At 32.6% G+C, this 17,976-nt stretch overlaps 1 protein-coding gene across 5 annotated transcripts in view; it reads right to left on the bottom strand.

Moving 5' to 3' along the window:
• Positions 1-1,149: 1,149 nt before the first annotated feature.
• The window catches only part of LOC128245459 (uncharacterized), an 87,078-nt gene continuing 70,251 nt past the window's right edge, over positions 1,150-17,976 (bottom strand). For all 5 annotated transcript variants that reach the window (XM_052963628.1, XM_052963629.1, XM_052963631.1 and 2 more), the window contains 7 exons: positions 17,617-17,744; positions 16,957-17,066; positions 12,429-12,850; positions 11,348-11,622; positions 9,052-9,276; positions 7,938-8,034; positions 1,150-6,705 (listed from right to left, as the gene is read on the bottom strand). In XM_052963628.1, the coding sequence (XP_052819588.1) occupies positions 5,561-6,705; positions 7,938-8,034; positions 9,052-9,276; positions 11,348-11,622; positions 12,429-12,850; positions 16,957-17,066; positions 17,617-17,744 (2,402 nt within the window). In that variant the 3' untranslated portion in view covers positions 1,150-5,560. The remainder of the gene's footprint in view (positions 6,706-7,937; positions 8,035-9,051; positions 9,277-11,347; positions 11,623-12,428; positions 12,851-16,956; positions 17,067-17,616; positions 17,745-17,976) is intronic.

Raw genomic sequence — 17,976 nt, forward strand, 5'->3', positions numbered from 1 at the left:
GAAACCAGGTCGCTCAGCAGCCATTGTTATGATGCGGGCCCTGTCAGCGCTTAAATAAAACAAAAAGCCGGGCATTAACGTCATGTGAATTTACTGAATAATGCACGTTTTCTTCCGATAACGCCCGGGTTTTTGCGTTTGAATAAACCACGATAACGGACCGAAAACACACATTTTATGCATTTTATGTATATATAGTAGTGTGCAACAGACACTCGTGTTAATTTTAAGAGGTAAAGTGGTACTACCTTGTCACAGACCGCAGTTTATTTTGACCTACCGTTTGGATCAAAGGTCACCTTCTACTAGTTGTATTGTATGAACATCTCAATTTCAAAGTGTTTTTGCTCTTCAAAGAGGTGCGACACTATTGCTATACTTTATCATTTAGGTATTGATTAAATGCGAAATCTACACCTCGGTCGGTGCAATTTGTTGTCTTTAAGGCAAATTATTTTTATTTGCAAATGCTTAGCAAATGATAACGAAACATGCCATCAATGAAGTTTTGCTTTTACGCAAGTATAGGACATTTCGCTGACTACTCTTTTCAACCCGTTCGCATGTCACACGTGCACAACAGAATAATACAAAATAGATGCAATTAACATTTTGATGAAGTTGTCTGTATCTATATCGAAGTTTGTAAGACGTTTTAAATTTGCGTAAGAAAAACAACAGAGACAGCAACATCTCATGTCCTGTTTGAATGCGAGATTCTGGACAGTAATGATTTAGCCTGATACTTTGTCACATTGTATTATTATTTTCCAATAACCAGTTATGTTTAACTATAAAGGGACCTCACTGACAATGTACCGGACATTGTGGTGGATGCGTGGTCTGGTGGTAACAAACTTGACTGTCAATCCAGGGTTCGCAGGTTCGATTCTTCGCCGCAGCGTTAAAAAGTAAAATTCGCCTTCCTATACGTTGAATGGGGGTCCCGTATGACAATGTTCTACACTGTTCAATCTTTAAGATTTGTCCAATTCAAAGATAGTTGCCATCTTCGATATCCCGTTGAAAAGGATGAAAAGCGCCTGGGTAGAGTAACTATTTTTCGAACAACGCATATAAACAGGAATTATAACATATAACATAGTACATGTATATAAAATCCCTGATATATGAGAATAATAAAAACAATTGAATACACTCTTTTTATTTCACACTTAAAGCAGAAGAAAACAAAATAATTAGAGACAAAAAATACATAACCAAAACAGCAACTCGCAAAATAATTCTGTATCTGTAGCAAACATTTACTTCTAACACTGCTTGCTTAAGCAAAAAGTAACTAACAGTTTTCAAAAAGCAAACCTTTGACCTGTTACATTGATTCATTCTTTATTAATCTTTTCTTGACTATTGAAAACGAAACTTTTTAACACGTTTGGAAAGGTGTAAACAATTTGTTTAAAATGTTTCATAATGTAAAGTGGTTGATTTCGCCAGTATCGTCTGTTCGCTTTGACGTCATCACCAGAACGCAATGTCAGCATTTGACTTTAATTTGAATAGGACGTGTTTTTTTGTAGTTATGTTTTTGTTGTTTTTAATTCGATTGTAGTGTTGTGAGCAACAGCATTGTGAAGAACAAAATGCAAACACGTCATTTTAAAATTGTTTAAACCCGAGCATTTTAGAGTCTTTGTGTTAAGTGATTTGTCGTTGATGTTCCATTAAAATGTGGTCTTTTCGGTTTGGTGTCTATAACAAAACGAAAAGATAAAACTGCTAGAAATCCGCCATCATGAAACGAAATGCCTTCAACCATTTGTTTATCTCATGTAGGTTAGAAATAATCTTACGAAACAAAACTATTATTGCGAATTCAAACCTATTAATTGGTCAAACTTAACAGAGCCTTAATATTGTATTAACACATACATACATACATCAAGATATTGTGTTTTTCTTTTTGTAGTCAGAGTCCGACAATAGTTTTTAGTCAGATATGCATAATACACTATCATACATCTCTCATTAAAGCTTTATGATTTCTAACATTTTTTCAACTCTAAGACTAATATATATAATTATTTAATTGACATGACGCTATACTCTGATTAAGTCAATCGTCGGTTATCCAAAAAACAACAACAAAAAAGTAATATATTTTCGGTTTTCCTACATTTGTTATTGCAATTGTTCTGACACTTATTAACGGTTAAAGCTTACGTAGTATTCAGATCGGTAGTTCCTTATGCTGGCAAGACGTTTACATATTACTTTTTGATAGAGCAATTGACATTATGGCAGCATTGGTCAGTAAATATGACATTCAGACACAGCATAACTTTCTTGGTGCAAATTATACGTTGCTTAAACGATATAAATAATTTCATTTCGTTCGGGTCCCCAAAACAAAATTTGAACATCGTATCGGCGTCAGGTCAATTGTTTGAGCTATGTATTTTCACAAAAACTAAAACTGAAACATATTATGACATTTATAACGATTCAATTCAACACGTAATATTGTTTGATTTAAGCAACACAGGGTGCTTACGTCGGTATCTAACAAACAAGAAAATCACACATACATGATTGACTGTACACCAGAACGCCCACAGAGAGTTAATCAGACGAATAAAAACACATCAGAGCAATTCCGTTTTCTTTGTTATCTTATGTCCAGCTATCTTGTTGGGGTGTGGGTAATATTTCGACCTTACGCAAGTCGAATGGTGACACGCCCAGAAGGATAGGCGGACAAAAGAAAACAAAAGAGACTACTGTAATTGAAGACCATGCCCTAGTTTATAAAAAATGTGTAACAAGCTAAGCAATACTTTTTTCGGCCACCTGTAAATATATCAATACAATTTGACTACCGGATTTAAGGCTCTCTTAGATATAAAATATTCGTCGAACCCGCCCCATGTGTTTTCGTTTGTCCGTCATTGTTGAATTCGTAAATACATGCAAGCGTTTCGGCCTAAGGTCACTTGAAACAAAACGCAACACAATCTATATTATAAATATATAAAACTGCATACCTTCAAAAACACGTTAAAACCTCTAATATATAACAATAACATTGTATCACGGTCACATATTCAAATATCCGATTATATAAAAATGTACACATAATTTTTGTAATGAAGCTTGAAAAACATAAAACATGTACTTAATTTCCAAACTCAATTTCATTGAACAGTACAAATTAATTGATCCTTTTCCAGTTAATTAGTTGCAACATTAGTATTTTTTACTAATCTGATATAAAGCGGGAAATATTTCTCGTCTAAGAAATGTTCTTAGAACCGGCCGCATTTCGGCGTGTGGTTAAATGTAAACAAAACGAGAAAATGTGCATAAAATGTACAAATAAGCATTTACATTGTATCGTTGTTGCATTTTCAAATTTCCGATTACATAAATAAACGTATATAAAAACATATCATTCAATTATAAATAAATACATTATTTCAAGGTAATGTATTCAAATATCTGATTACATAGATAAATCTATAAAGTTACATGGAAGAGAGCACACATTTTATAGATACAGTGCGTAACCTTTTTTTTAACGTTAACAATAATTCATGGACATGTATTTAAACATGTAACACTGTTGAATAGTGACGTTTAATATAACAACAAACATGAGGGGCGTTCAATCTATTATATAACTGCCATAAGGGTTTCCATATGAATGTGCTTACCTCAATTCTATGAATACCTAATGAAAAAGAGTGGCCTTTTTGTCATTTGATCTTAATAATGCATGTACTTGTATACGTCAATAATTATATTGTTTACTAAAATTTGAATATGGCATATTCGGATATTCAGGCCTAAATTAATCAGGGCTTAAACATAGGTCACTGTTGAGTTTGAACATATATTTAAGATAAGATAAACCGAGGATCGTTTGTTTTGAATAAATCGTTTGATAAGTAATTGCATACGGGTTCGTCTGATTACAAAATTTATCTAATCTGTCGTGTTGTCTTATAAAAAAGCAATCTTAGAAAGCGAAAATGAGTTTAATTTATGTAAAATGCCGAGAGTTTTTATCAACACTAGTCAGTAGTGTTCGGAAATTCTCGGATAAAATGAACGCCCCAGTGAATATATCATACGATGAAATATATTTAAATTGCAATCATTAAATAACAATACTTTTGAATAAAAAAAGACAAAGGAACACTTTTGTGTGCCTTTGACTGATAATTATATGATCGAGACAAACAAAAAAAAAAGAATCGAATAGCATCAGTCTTTAGTGTGCCCATTTGGTATACCTTTTTTCCCTGACTTCAAATCCTTTTTTTATATTATGAAAAAACCCAAGCAAAAACAAATATGAAATCATACCTTATTTATCTATTCGATACGATTTTGAAAAGGAATCAAAATATTGTCTACTAGTAATTTAATTTATCTAACAACATAACGTCGTTTCAGTCTGTACGTTCGACACACAAGACATCTTTTCAAAAGCGGTTTACTACACGAGACTCGAAATGACATTTCAACTGTCAAGACTACACGATGGTAATATTGTGACTTCATGATTAAAACCTCACGATTTCAACTTCATAAATTTACGATTTCATATCGAGAATCATTTACATAATATACAAAGCAGCATTCGTATAATTGTTGTTGTGCTTTTTGTATATCAAGCTTGGGCATCTTGCAAATAATGGTTATATCAATGAAATGATCATTTGACTCTCAAGATTTGACAATTTTATCTAGTTTGTGATACCACGATTTCATCTTCACGAGTTCAACTTCATTCATCTTCACGAGTTCAACTTCATTCAGTCACTACTTTAATCTTACGTATTGTTAATTTCTATCGAGAAACATTCAGATTATATTCAAAATGGCGTTCACATGTTATTGTTGCTGTGCATTTTCGTTCATAAAACTTTGAGAATCTTGCAAACAATGGTGACATGAACTTTATGATCCTTCAACTCTAAAGATTTGACAATTTAAACTTTGTGATTTCACATAATATACAAAATTATATTTATATATAATTGTTTTTTATTGCCTTTTCGTAGATAAAACTATGAAAATCTTGCAAATAGTGGACCATGACCACTTTCAAACATAACCAGAAACATTCGCATTATATACAATGTTTCGTTCATATAATATCTGCTGTGCTTTTTGTACACACATCTATGCAAATCTTGCAAATAATGTCGACAGCAGCGTAATGATCTAACATTTATCAAAGTCTAGACGGTTCTATAACCAATATCGATGTAATAAAGGATGTTTTGCTGTCATTAACTAGTGAATATGATATCAGTTAAATCAAATATCTTATCTGGTATTTTAAAGAAAGTATCATTTTGTTAAATGAATAACACAAAAAGCACATATAATAATAATATGAATAGCACATGCAAGAAATATACACTTAAATTTATTCAAGCTTGGTTTTAAACTAAGTTTTCAAATGTAAAACAAAATGTTTAAAGTATTTCATGACCTACGCTATCCACAGTTTTAACTTTAAAAAGAGTCAAGTCACTTTTTCAGCCAATTTATATATAGTGGTTTCAACCACAGCAAGATTCATATCTTAATTATTCCAAAAACTTTGAAACAATTTGTACAAAATACTATTTTCTTTTCGTTCCTGGTTTTTCTTCTCCAGTTCTTTCAGTTTTTCTTTGGTAAGTTTTAATTTTTTTTCGTGTTTTCTATTCTCTTCTTCCCTTGTTTTATTTTCAAGTTTAAGCTTCTCTTCGTGTTGTCTCTTCTGGTCTTTCCGTTTTTCCTTTTCGGTTCTAAGCTTCTCGCTTTGCTTTTTAATCTTTTCTTCAAAAATTTCCTTTTCTCTAATAAGATTTAATTCGTGTTTTCTGACTTGTTCTTCCCATGATTCTGTTTCCGTTCTACGCTTCTCTTCGTGATTTCTATTTGTTTCTTCAAGTTTTTCCCTTTCGCTACTAAGCATATCTTTGTGTTTTCTTTTCTTTTCTTCCCACGTTTTCTGTAAACTTCTAAGCATCTCTTCGTGCTTTTTATTCTTTTCTTCCCATGCTTCCTTTTCGCTTGTAAGCTTCTCTTCTTGTTTTCTTTTTTCTTCTTTCCGTTTTTCCTTTTCGCTTCTAAGCTTCTCTTCGTGTTTTCTCTTCTCTTCATCAAATGTTTCCTTTTCGTTTGTTAGTTTTTCTTCGTATTTTCTTTTTGTTTCTTCCAGTTTTTCCTCTTCACGTCTATGCCTCTCTTCGTGCTTTCTATTCTCTTCTTCCCATTTTATTGTTTCGCTTAAACGATTTTCTTCGTGTTTTCTATTGGCTTCTTCCCGTTTTTCCTTTTCACGTCTATGCTTCTCTTCAAACTTTCTTTTTTCTTTTTCCCATTGTCCCTTTTCGATTGAAAGCTTTTCCTCAAGATATTTACGTTTTTGATATTCATGTCTTTGCATTTCTTCAAGTTTATTATTTGCCTCTTCCTTTTGTCGTCTGCTTTCCTCTTGCAATGCTGCAATTTGATTAAGTAATTTATTTTGGTCTTCCTTACTTGTTTCAAGAGACGCAATCTTTTTCTGTAGATCTTCTACCTTGTCTTCATGTTCTTTGTCTCGCCGTTCGCGTTCTGCATTTAGTTTCATTTGTTGCTCATCCATCTCCTTTTTTTGTTTATCTAAAGCCTTCTGATTGTCTTCTGCCATTTCGATCTTTATTCGTTTTAATGAGTCTGCATTTTCTTCTTTCTCTTCTAAACATAGAAAATAATTTTCGTTTATCATGTGATGTTCATAACTATTTTCAAATTGACTTTTACAAAAGAAAACTATATGATTATGATATAATAATATCTCGTTTGTCGGTCGGTGACAAATGTAAATATTCATTTCATCGTGAAATACAAAAAAAAATGTTTCTCACAATTAACCAACAAACGGAACACATTCCGACGAAAGCTGGCCTCGATACTTTTTGAATAAGCCAATACAACAAATGTGTCTAAGCAATTGGCTATCGCATTTGAAGGCGAACGGAAGAGATTTTCTTAAATCAACATGTAGGAAAGGATTAATGAAATAAGAAACTTTAGATACTTGAAATAAATTAATCAATATTTTAATGCGACATTCCCTAGTCCTGGTTACATTTTTCTCCGTGAATTACAACTCCCGAAACAGACGTTTTACCACCGATATATCCGAGCTGGACTGAATTTGCTGCTTTATGTAGTTTACCTGAGGAATTTGTTCTGCGAAATATTCTGAATGTATGTGTTTTTTTTTTTTATAAATGTCGGTCGTTTTGGCTCTTGCGTTATCAAATCAGAAGATTTTGTTGTCAAACATTGAAACAAGTTGCTCACGCATATTAGTCCAATCATTATGAAATCTTTTCAGAATGCTAATGTGATTTAAATGATGAGCTGTTTCAATTAAAATGTAAATCATACCATTTTTTGTTCGAAAATATTGATGATAGTATACGAACCACCTTCTTCATAAATATATTAATGAATATTAAGTACCCATTAAATCAAGACAGATTGATCATGAACTGTTTCGTTTCGGTACATAAAAAGAGGCCAGTAGCTCAAATTATTGAAAAAAAAATAGTTGTGTTTGAATATTGCAAAAGGAGTCAGTTCAATTATGACTTTCAAATAAAGCACAAAATATATACTGAAAGAACATTTTTGCTAAGTTTTTTTCGGCCATTAAATTCACATAAAAGTTATCAGAAAACAATTATCTTAACATGATACCAACAATATATGGGGTTACCAGGAATCGAAATTAAACATTACAGTCAGTGGCACAATTAAACAAATAAACTCATTTGTACATAACGGATGCCTTGATATATGTACAATAAATAGTGTTTGATTCAAAACCATTGAGTGCATCTATGTTATAATAATATGAACTCGTATTATTAAGCAAAACACCTTTTTATTTGTACAGATACATATTTTAAAATACTTACTCTTTTTTTCTTCCACAGAAAGAGCATCATCTTTTTCAAGGATCTTATTTTCCTCCTGGCCAAGCTGGTTCGCAAAACTGCTCCAACATAAACCGACCTAAAAATATAATGCACTGTACACTTCTTGGTCACGTTAGATTCAGTAACATTCTATGGGTTGGATATAAGCAGTGTCAAACGTGTCGCCACATGTAACTTGTTGTTTGCTTATAAGTAATGGCACTGTCGCGCACTGTACCCTTATTTCGAATCCCTGTGCTTAGCAGCAGTACAAAACAGAACGGTATAGCTAGGCTGAGGTGTAATTCCTATGATATTTAAGGAGGTTAGATATGCTGCAGCGGTTTAAGATTCCATTTTTTGTTCATTAGCTCCCTTTTCCTCTTCTGCTACATTCATCACAAGGACGCTAGTATTTTCAAGCTACATTGTCTCTAATGCTCAGTTAAAAATCAGGCAACCATATTAGGATTTCGGCAGCGGCTGTCTACTTTGCGATAATAGGTAGTGCAGTTGTATGAGTCAACTGACTACAACAGTAGCTGACAGTGCAATATTTGTTTGCATTAAGAGAACAACAAGTAATTTGAAAACTCATATGAATATTTGAAATAAATTTAGATGACGTCTTAAACGTACACCTTCTTAGCTCTGAAATTTTTCTAAACTGGTACAACAAAGTGCCTTCATATAATTTACTACAGTCATACAAGAATAAAAACGCCTGCTCCTGGCGGCGATATATTTATATTACAAACATGACTTCGGAATTCGCTAGTAAAACACTCAAAATTCTGACAAACGGTTTTTGAGAGTTTCTTTCCTTTCGGTTTTACAACAAAGAAATTATCCTAAAAGCTGACCTAAAGGCGGTCTAGTATATTGAAATTGGCCGAGTTGTTGAGGGGGAGAATTTATTTGAAATATACTGCTTGCAATGGACAGAATGTGACGAAAATAGCTCACCACGGTGGGGTTTTAACAATATTTGGATATCAAAACGTTAGGTCAGAATCTGATTAAAATTAAATCAAATTAAATGATTCTTCTTAATCTTTATTAACATTCATATTTATATGAAAGAAAACAACACAAAAGCGCAAACAATGTTTACCTCTCTTGGTTCATAATGAAAAAGAGCTTTCTCGTATTGCTGCCTGGCTGTTTCGACATCTCGTTTGAATTTTTTATGGCCTCCTAGGATATAATAACCTTCGGTCTTCAACGTCGCAAATAAGTTTTTTATGGATTCCAAGCCTACAAGTATGTTTTCACAATGTTTTTCTAATTCCTCTTCATTTTGTCTTTGAAACTGTTGCCAGAACAAGTCCATTTCCATCTACAAATGAAATATTGTCACATGTGAATAATACTATTAAAATGAGTTTCGTTTGTCTTAAGTTTTAAACAAGAACGATATAAATACGACTCTCATTTACTTCCTGTTTCACAATTGGCATGCTATACATTTAAATGATATTAAGAAACAAGATAGCTGTATTCGATATTTTAGTTCAAAGCTCCTATAGTTCCAAACGCAGACCCTGTGTTTGTTTAACGTGTTCACACGGCGAAACGGTGACGCTATGAACCTTTGTTTAAATGTTCTCTTAAACTCGTGCTTAAAATTGAAGGACCATATCTTTAAAATAAGTAGTGCGATCTGATAGAAAATTGAATCTTTCTGATATGTTATGTCCTAAATATTGCTACAAAGTCCGGTAAATATTGAAAATCAAATCGGATAAAAATAAAATAAACAGTTCGATCAGGATGTTCATCAATTTTGGTTATCAATTTAGTCAAAAGAAGACAATTAATGTACCATTAACCAATTTTGAAAAAAAAATATATGATGAATCTGAAATGAATCATGCGGTTTTGTCGTAAATATAAACGCTCGAGGCTTTATGTTTTGATAAGATTAGGTAAAGATGGATATGCAGATATATTTGACTGTCTATATATTTTTATTTAGGGAATGGTTAGTATTACCTTGTTTTTAGCTTTTATAAAACCATCACCTTTTTTCTGTATTACACTTGTGTAATAGAGCCGTGTTCTATTGCTTTTGGTCAGAAATATGTCACTCCGAATTTTTGTGAAGAAATTAATTGGCGTAAATAGATATTTGGCAATATTCTTGCAAGTCATTCATTTATTTCTAACTATGATGAAGTTTTAATTAAATAAAATAGTATATGTTGTTTTAATTTTGAAAGGCAAAGCATGGTATTTCGTCTTAGTTTCGTGAAAAACACTTTAAACTGGGTCGGTTATTGATGTATTGAAACTGAAAAAAAACGTCATGAACATATCACAAACTATGACGTCATCTTACCGGATATGTCGTCAAAATATAAAATTAAGTAAATATCGTTAAAAGTATAGTTCTAATTGTATATCATCTTGGTTTTCATTCTTCTTCTAAGCATATTTAAAACGATCGGATGAATCTGTGTTTTTTAGATTATTCCAGGTACCTAATTTCTGCAATGCATGTAACGCGGAAAATGAAATTGCTTTGTGGTATTCGGATAGTCACTTAAGCAGGTAAAACAGGTTGGTGGTTTTTGCTATATTGCATACGAAAAAACATGTTTTTTTGTGATAAAAAGAAGCTGACATTAGACATCATATAATACAAAATTTTATTCAACATTAATCGGGAGTTATGTTATAACCTTTGGCTACTGAGCTTGTTGCTGTAGTTGCACATTAAGTATTTTCCAGGAAAATGTCAGTAAGCTCGCAAAAGGCTCGCTGACTAACTTATTTCTTGAGCTTGATGACTGAAAGTCTTTATTATATGACTACTCGTGACAAATCCCTTATCTTCTTAAAAAAAATGTATTTCCGGTTCGGGTCGAAATTACCTGCCGGAGTACACGTGCGGAAGCCGAAAACAGGGATTGCCGATCAACAACGCCACGCGTGGCCACGGTTAATATTTCGATCCGGACCAGGAACGCATGTTGTTAAGATTTCAAATGTTCAATTTGCGAAAAATATAATAGAGAAAACGTAAGTCTGTACAGTCTGCCTAAAAGCGAAGACGATTTTTCGAATTATCAATATGCATTAAGTTGCACTCAATATAAACTTCCAAATTAAATTTTAAACAATCACATAATATAATAAACAGTAAGTGGCATGACTCATGTTCCATTGGCTGCCAGTCTTCGGAAATGCATATCTGGTGTGTAGACATGCTCAAGATAGAGAGTAATTAAGGTAGGTGCAGTAAACTTTACCCATTTACGTTGTACACCATTGGAATGAAAGACACTGTTAAAATTCGTAAGCGGACATGTAATTGTGACAGCTTAACAACGGGATCCCTTTATCTCTGCAATGTTGCACATGCAACTGACACTGAATATGCAAATTTGTAAAAATGTATTACAAACCTGAGCATTTCTTTCAACAACATTTGCAACATCCTTGATAGCTTTTGTACGCATGTATTCAAGCGCAGTCCACCGGGTTTCTGTGAAATGTATATCAAGCAATTTTGATGGCTGTGGCAACTGTAACTCCTTCATTTTGGATCGAAACATGTTCATGCATTCTTCTTTAACTCTTTGATTTTCGATTTTAGCAACCGTTGCAAATGCATCGTCAACATCAGGCACAGCTCCCTTTGCAAGGGCATCAACATAATTTCTGGTTAGTGTGGCAAACACTGCAAACAAAATCCATGTATGAATAAAGACAATATGTATCTAACATGTATAGAAGAATAAGAAAGTGTTGAGGGTATTAGCAAAATATAAGTATGATCTTGCTTTCTTATTGTTTTGCTACCCTTAAACTTTTAAACTTTTATTTTCTTTTACAAATGTTACTTTCTAATGAAAGGACTTGACTAAAACTTAAACATAGATAACAATGTGAAGTTGTGCACAGTGAAATAATTATAACCTTTAGTTCCATTGTTACAGAGTAATAATGTCTGTGAAGTTGTACACAGCGCTTGGACACAATCAAAGAATGTTATCTCTCCTTGTACTTTGAGTTTCTTCAAACAAACTTGAATAACAATTGCAAACTTTCCCTGCATTTTTTTTCTTTTTTCCCCTATTTACTATTACTGTTATTATTATTATTATTATTATAATAACTATAATGATGATGATGATGAAGACGATGACGATGATGATGATGATGATGATGATGATGATGATGATGATTATTATTATTGTTGTTATTATTATTATTATAATTATTATTATTATTATTAAATAAAAGTTTCTCTTGAGCAGAACTCGGAAATATCTTGAAGGACTGCAATGGAACTTGGAAAATTAATAAATGGCATTATGTAGTTGTGTTCCATGCATTAATTACAGCTAGGGCACTTTGCTGCCCGCATCTATCTTCCCTTGGTAATTTCAACAGAAAAATCTGCCCAGAGCATGACTCAAAAACAATTTCGCCTTTCGAAAACAACATTTTATGTATTGTTTGATCTTGTTTTAAATTACTTACTTGATCCGTTGACAGGTTTGCTTACTTCAAGTTGCTTTGATTCCTGGCTGTAGATAAATGACAAGAAATTTGTGGTAGCTTTCTGAAAGTTTGGTGAAAGATCTTGAAAAGTAAGGCTTTCTATGTTTTCCAAAACGTCCTCATCGCCAGGGCGAGGAAACGCAAAACATCTCCGTTTGCCTTTCTGAAAGAATTTTCGGATGCATTCACGGGGTTTATTGAATAAAGCTGTTTTTCCCTTTTTACTCTCCAGACATATTTCAAGGTATTCGTCTTCTGTTATTTTCCTACCATCCTTGATCAATTTCAGCGAAAAATCTCTCAAAGCGAGCACAAACCCAGGCAGTACGCATTGCAAAAGACTGTTGTTTTCATCACATTTGCCGCCAAATTTAACGTTTTTCGCCATTTCAGAAACAAATCTTCCCAGTTAAGGTGAAATACCACCGAGTAACGTTTTGAATAGTCAATGATGGAGCCGCTCAGACGGTCTACGTGAAGAGAATGGCATGTGATAAATTATTTGAACATTTCTTAAAAAGGGAAGGAAATATTTTATACGGTAACACTTAACTGATTTATTTACCTGCAGTTATATATCATGTTTAAACAACGAAAGTAGAACACTTTTAAAAGAAACACTACTATTTTCTTTAACCTTGCTAACTGATGTTTTAGCAATTAAATATAAACCTACAAAGGTTTAGTGATCAAAGTGTATTTATTGTCTAAAATGAATGGCAGAAAGACCAAAATCAGAAAATAAATATCGTTTTAAATGATGTTTTGATAACAACAAGGGCATGATCTAATATTTAAACCTGTAATATTTTCTAAGCTATAATTACGTAACGGCAGACATGCTTATATCATATCAAAATACTGTATTTTAATGCCCCAAACCGGACGTGAAAGGATCCTTCGAACACTTCATATGGTTGTACCCACTTTTTACAAACGTTTGCAGTCTGAAACGTGTCTATATGCGCATCATTTAAGGGGTCATTTTTTTTGCAACATTTTTGCACACAATCTTCAATAAATGATACTATACTTAAATTTTATTTCCAACATATGTAAACGGGAACATAAGTGTTTTAAATATAAGATCTATATTGGTTTAAATTTGTAACATAGAAGTTCATAGAAGTTGACATACCTTGGGGTCTTCTAAAGCAAAATCAGTTTTAATGGAACTCGAGTGTATCCTTATGTGATTTATATCTTAAATTCATAACATAATTTCAGTCTCCTTAACCCTTATTTGAATGATTTATACTTATTACTGTAGTAATATAAGTATGTGCTTTTCATTTCCTTGTTAGAAGTAAACACAGAATGTATTAGAAGGCATACAACTTTTGCTGACTTCGAGAAAATACATGTTCAAATGTGCTGGAAAGTATGTTGACTTTGAACAGGGTAGGTTCTGTATAGTCGATATTACTACCTTCGAGCACGTCATCGTAGATGTTTAACTACTGGACAAGTTCATGTAGTTCATGTTGTTTGACACAACGGATACATCTGTCAGTACAGTATTTTTTGTAGATCAGATATAATTATATACGTTTTACACTACAGACTTAAATAATGTTTCAATAATACAGAGCCAATCCGTGTAGTCGAAATTCGAAAAGAATCCCTCTTTAGGGGCACCATGCAAGGCCCCAAACGACAATAGACTATAGACACAAACATATGAACATCACATACACACATACAAACACCAAAATCAAACGTACACCACATACGCATATACAAACGCCAAAGACAAGGAATATGTGTTTCTGTATTCAATAATAAATTGAAAACTGCAGGGACAAGCCCGGTAGTCGAAAATTCAAAACTATGGGCACACGCCAATGGCCTAAAGAACAAAGAACTAGAGACACAAACATATAAACTACATAAAATAATATAAAAACAAACGTACACATCATACACAAATACAAGACCACAAATAAACACTTCCTCATCAAAATTGTTTTACCGTTAAATGATGCCTAAGAACAGAAATAAGAGTTCACTGGAACCCGAGTGTACTAGGGGTTAAACTAGTTTATTTATCAACAATTACTAAACTAAAAAATAAAAGCCGCATTAGAGCACGCATTAACCTGAAAAATAAAAAATACTAAAGTAAAAATCATAATATAAACTGATAATTTAATTATTAGTACTTAACGACTGAATACCAACATCAACTGGAAACGAGGAAACAAGTCGAAGCAACAGTCTTAGCTCTTTAGAGGTAGACGACAACTTTCAGACATAGCTCGCGGTAACATGATTTGAAATTATGTCTTCATTTAATCTATTAATGAAAGTATCTCTGCACAAACTAAGAGGAAAAACAAAATGTAATATTATATAACAATACAAAATATATAACTGCTTTGTATTATTCCTCGACCTGTGAAAAAGAAATGAATCCAAAAATTACGAACAGTCCTTTATGTATGAGACAGAAGCGTCAGCCAAAAACGGTCTTAGAGATACTGTTCAATTATGAAGAAAACATTCGCGTACTGCAACGCTCACCTCGATCGAAAACGGTATTGAAAAATATAAAAATATCGGCAAAAGTAAATTAAGTTAAGGTCAATTGAAGCTAAACTTTATCACTGCTTCAGAGTAAGATAATAAGAGCACCACTTGTGTACTTAAAACACAATTGTTATAAGTGTTATAAATGTCACAAGAAGTTGAGATCAACATGAATTTTATCTTTATGAAAATATTTTTCAAATACTAGAATATATGTATCATTTAAAATAGTATCATCATACCCTCAATTCACATACGTATTTAAAAGTTGAATAGTAAGTCTTATTGGAGCATTTTCATTTTACGTAGCTTTTTGTGGATGCGTGATAGTATTTTTACAAGAGATTAGAGACTGTAATTGTATTAAGAGAGAATGCCATACGGCTTAATGAAGAACTTAGAAAAGGTTTTCCTCAGTTTCTAATATCTAAATCCATTTTTAACAATTAAGCAGTCATTAATTGACTATGGGAACAAAATTCGTCCACGTCGGAACATACCCTAGCGAATCTAACCAATTGAGCAATAAATACAGCATAAGACAAGGACATTGCGAAACCGGCACCCAAAGACTGATAATTTACAATTTTAAAGCTGCACTCTCACAAATTGAACGTTTTGATAACTTTTTAATTTTTTGTCTTGGAGCGAGCCAATTTTTGCGAAAATCTATGGAGACCAGTGGTATAAGACTGCTGACAAAAAATGCTAAATTTCATATTTTAGTTCAAAAAATCATGGTTTATGCATTTTTCTTAAAACGGTTTAAGCCATAAAACATTATTTGTTTAACGGAAATATGCAAATCTGCGCTCTGATCTTTTGTCAGTAATTATTTATCATTAGATTGCAGATATTTACGCAAAGATTTCCTCTTTCCAAAAAAATAAATATGTAAAAACGGTAAATATGTAAAGTGCAGCTTTAAAGTTAAAATCATCCCTTTTATCATAAAGTTTGATGGTCAATTTTTCATCTGTTACTCAAAATAGAAGATCTAAAAACGAAACATTTTGATCGGACGTGTTTGATTTATTTGGTTTTAATTCTGAAGGGTATATTAATTTGATATTTTCCGTAAATGAGGGATTATTCATACTTAAAATGTCAGCAATGTACCTAAAAGTGTTGTTAAATTTCCCAGAAAGCACAATATCTCAAGACTTGGAGATGTTGAGCATGCTTTTACTCTCATAAAAAAAATAAAAACAGGCATGCAAGTTGCATTATTAGGATTACCTACAGTTTGCCGGTAAAAAAACTTATTTCTATATCTTGATTGGCAAATGCTGTTGAATAAATGTATAACGTGTTGAAAATTCTTTTTTTGATCGTGTCGGCAACACACTGTTCAATACTACTAATAACACCTTAAGAATAATTGATAGACCATAATAAAGTTATTCCATAGTTCTCAAAATACATTATTACAAGATTTTTAACATGTGCTTTAATTGCAGTTAAACAAGATGTTAGTAAGACAGAAACATGTTTAGTTGAACAAGATATTGAATTTACTTTAAAACGTGATTTGTATGGCGTTTTGTGAATTTTAGGAATCCATTGTATTGCAAGGAGTTTTTTTGTGATCTTTATTCAACATAAAGTGACATTGAGCATTGCGCTCAATAAGCTTTTTAATTATTCATATTTCCTCAAGTTGGCTATAAACGTAGGTACGAGTAGATTGTTATTCATAAATTAGAGAATTTACAAGACTAATTAAGGATGCGTTCATACCAGTTGTGCTCTATAGATAGTGTATGAAATAAAGGAAATCGTCCGTATATGTGAAACCTGATTGTTTACACAGTCACATGCCATTCATTTCTGTTCTCAGCGAATGCTTTACAACTTAAATACTTTGCAAAATGACTAAGTACTAAATACTTTAATACCTTTTATATATTGATATTCACGTAACAATACGCAAAACGCAACGGATAAAAGTCAAACCTATAGTTCGACAAAAGGATACGTGAGTTTGTTCACAGCATCCTGGTCAAACGCTCCCATCATGTTGTATACGAGGGTGCTGCATAGCAGAGTAGCAAGGGTGAAAATGCGATTGTCGTGATTTGGGTCCCCCTGAAAACCATATAATGCCTTATTTTACATAATCACCAATGACAGAACAAATGAATTTGTTGTCTGGTGTATCGCCGTTATCGCTCTGAATAGCTTGGTTTAAATCCTAGAACAACCTTTCAAGAGGATTAAGCCAACCTTATTCTGTTGAATTCTTTTTTTAGTAAATTGTTGGTCAAGTTAATATTGAAAGTTACACTGTTTAAAATTGAGTTACAGAAATTTCGTAAGCCTGACGAGCTGAACAATACTGATGTACGGATGGCCAAACCAAAACGTTCAGTAATAAGTGAATAATATCAATCTAGAAAGAACAACGATAATTTTTATTACACCACATGCTTTATAAACAAGACATAATAATGCCTGACCGATGGACAAGACCTAATCTTTATACCAACACATTCCTTAAAGTGTAAGGGAACAATTTGAGGTACTGCTATCCAATGACAATTAATTTGACCACAAGTATAATATATAGAATTGTTTGAAGCCGTACACATTTTCGCCTATATATAACACTTCCATCAGGAACATGATTAAGATCTACCTTTTCAACATCTCCCAATCCTTCCGTGTCAAGAAGCATTAGAACAGTGTCCTTCTGTTCAGGATGGTCTTTGCACCAAACCCATATCCCCTTCGTCGTTGACTCTATTGTGTTACCGAGTACAAAACCTGCATTATATTGATACTATTTAAGTCCAAAAAATGAAGATGAAGCATTTAAAAATATGATACATTTTTACAAGTATTATTGTTCTGAAGGACGGACAACTTGTAGAGAAACATATTTAAGAGAATATAAAACGACGTTTAACTACGCGCATTATTACTACACTAAGAAAATCATTGGTATATAAAAGAAAATGCATATTATTCGTTATGTTCTACACAGAACGTTATGAGT

Source organism: Mya arenaria, chromosome 9, assembly GCF_026914265.1.
Source record: "Mya arenaria isolate MELC-2E11 chromosome 9, ASM2691426v1".
Taxonomy (NCBI): domain Eukaryota; kingdom Metazoa; phylum Mollusca; class Bivalvia; order Myida; family Myidae; genus Mya; species Mya arenaria.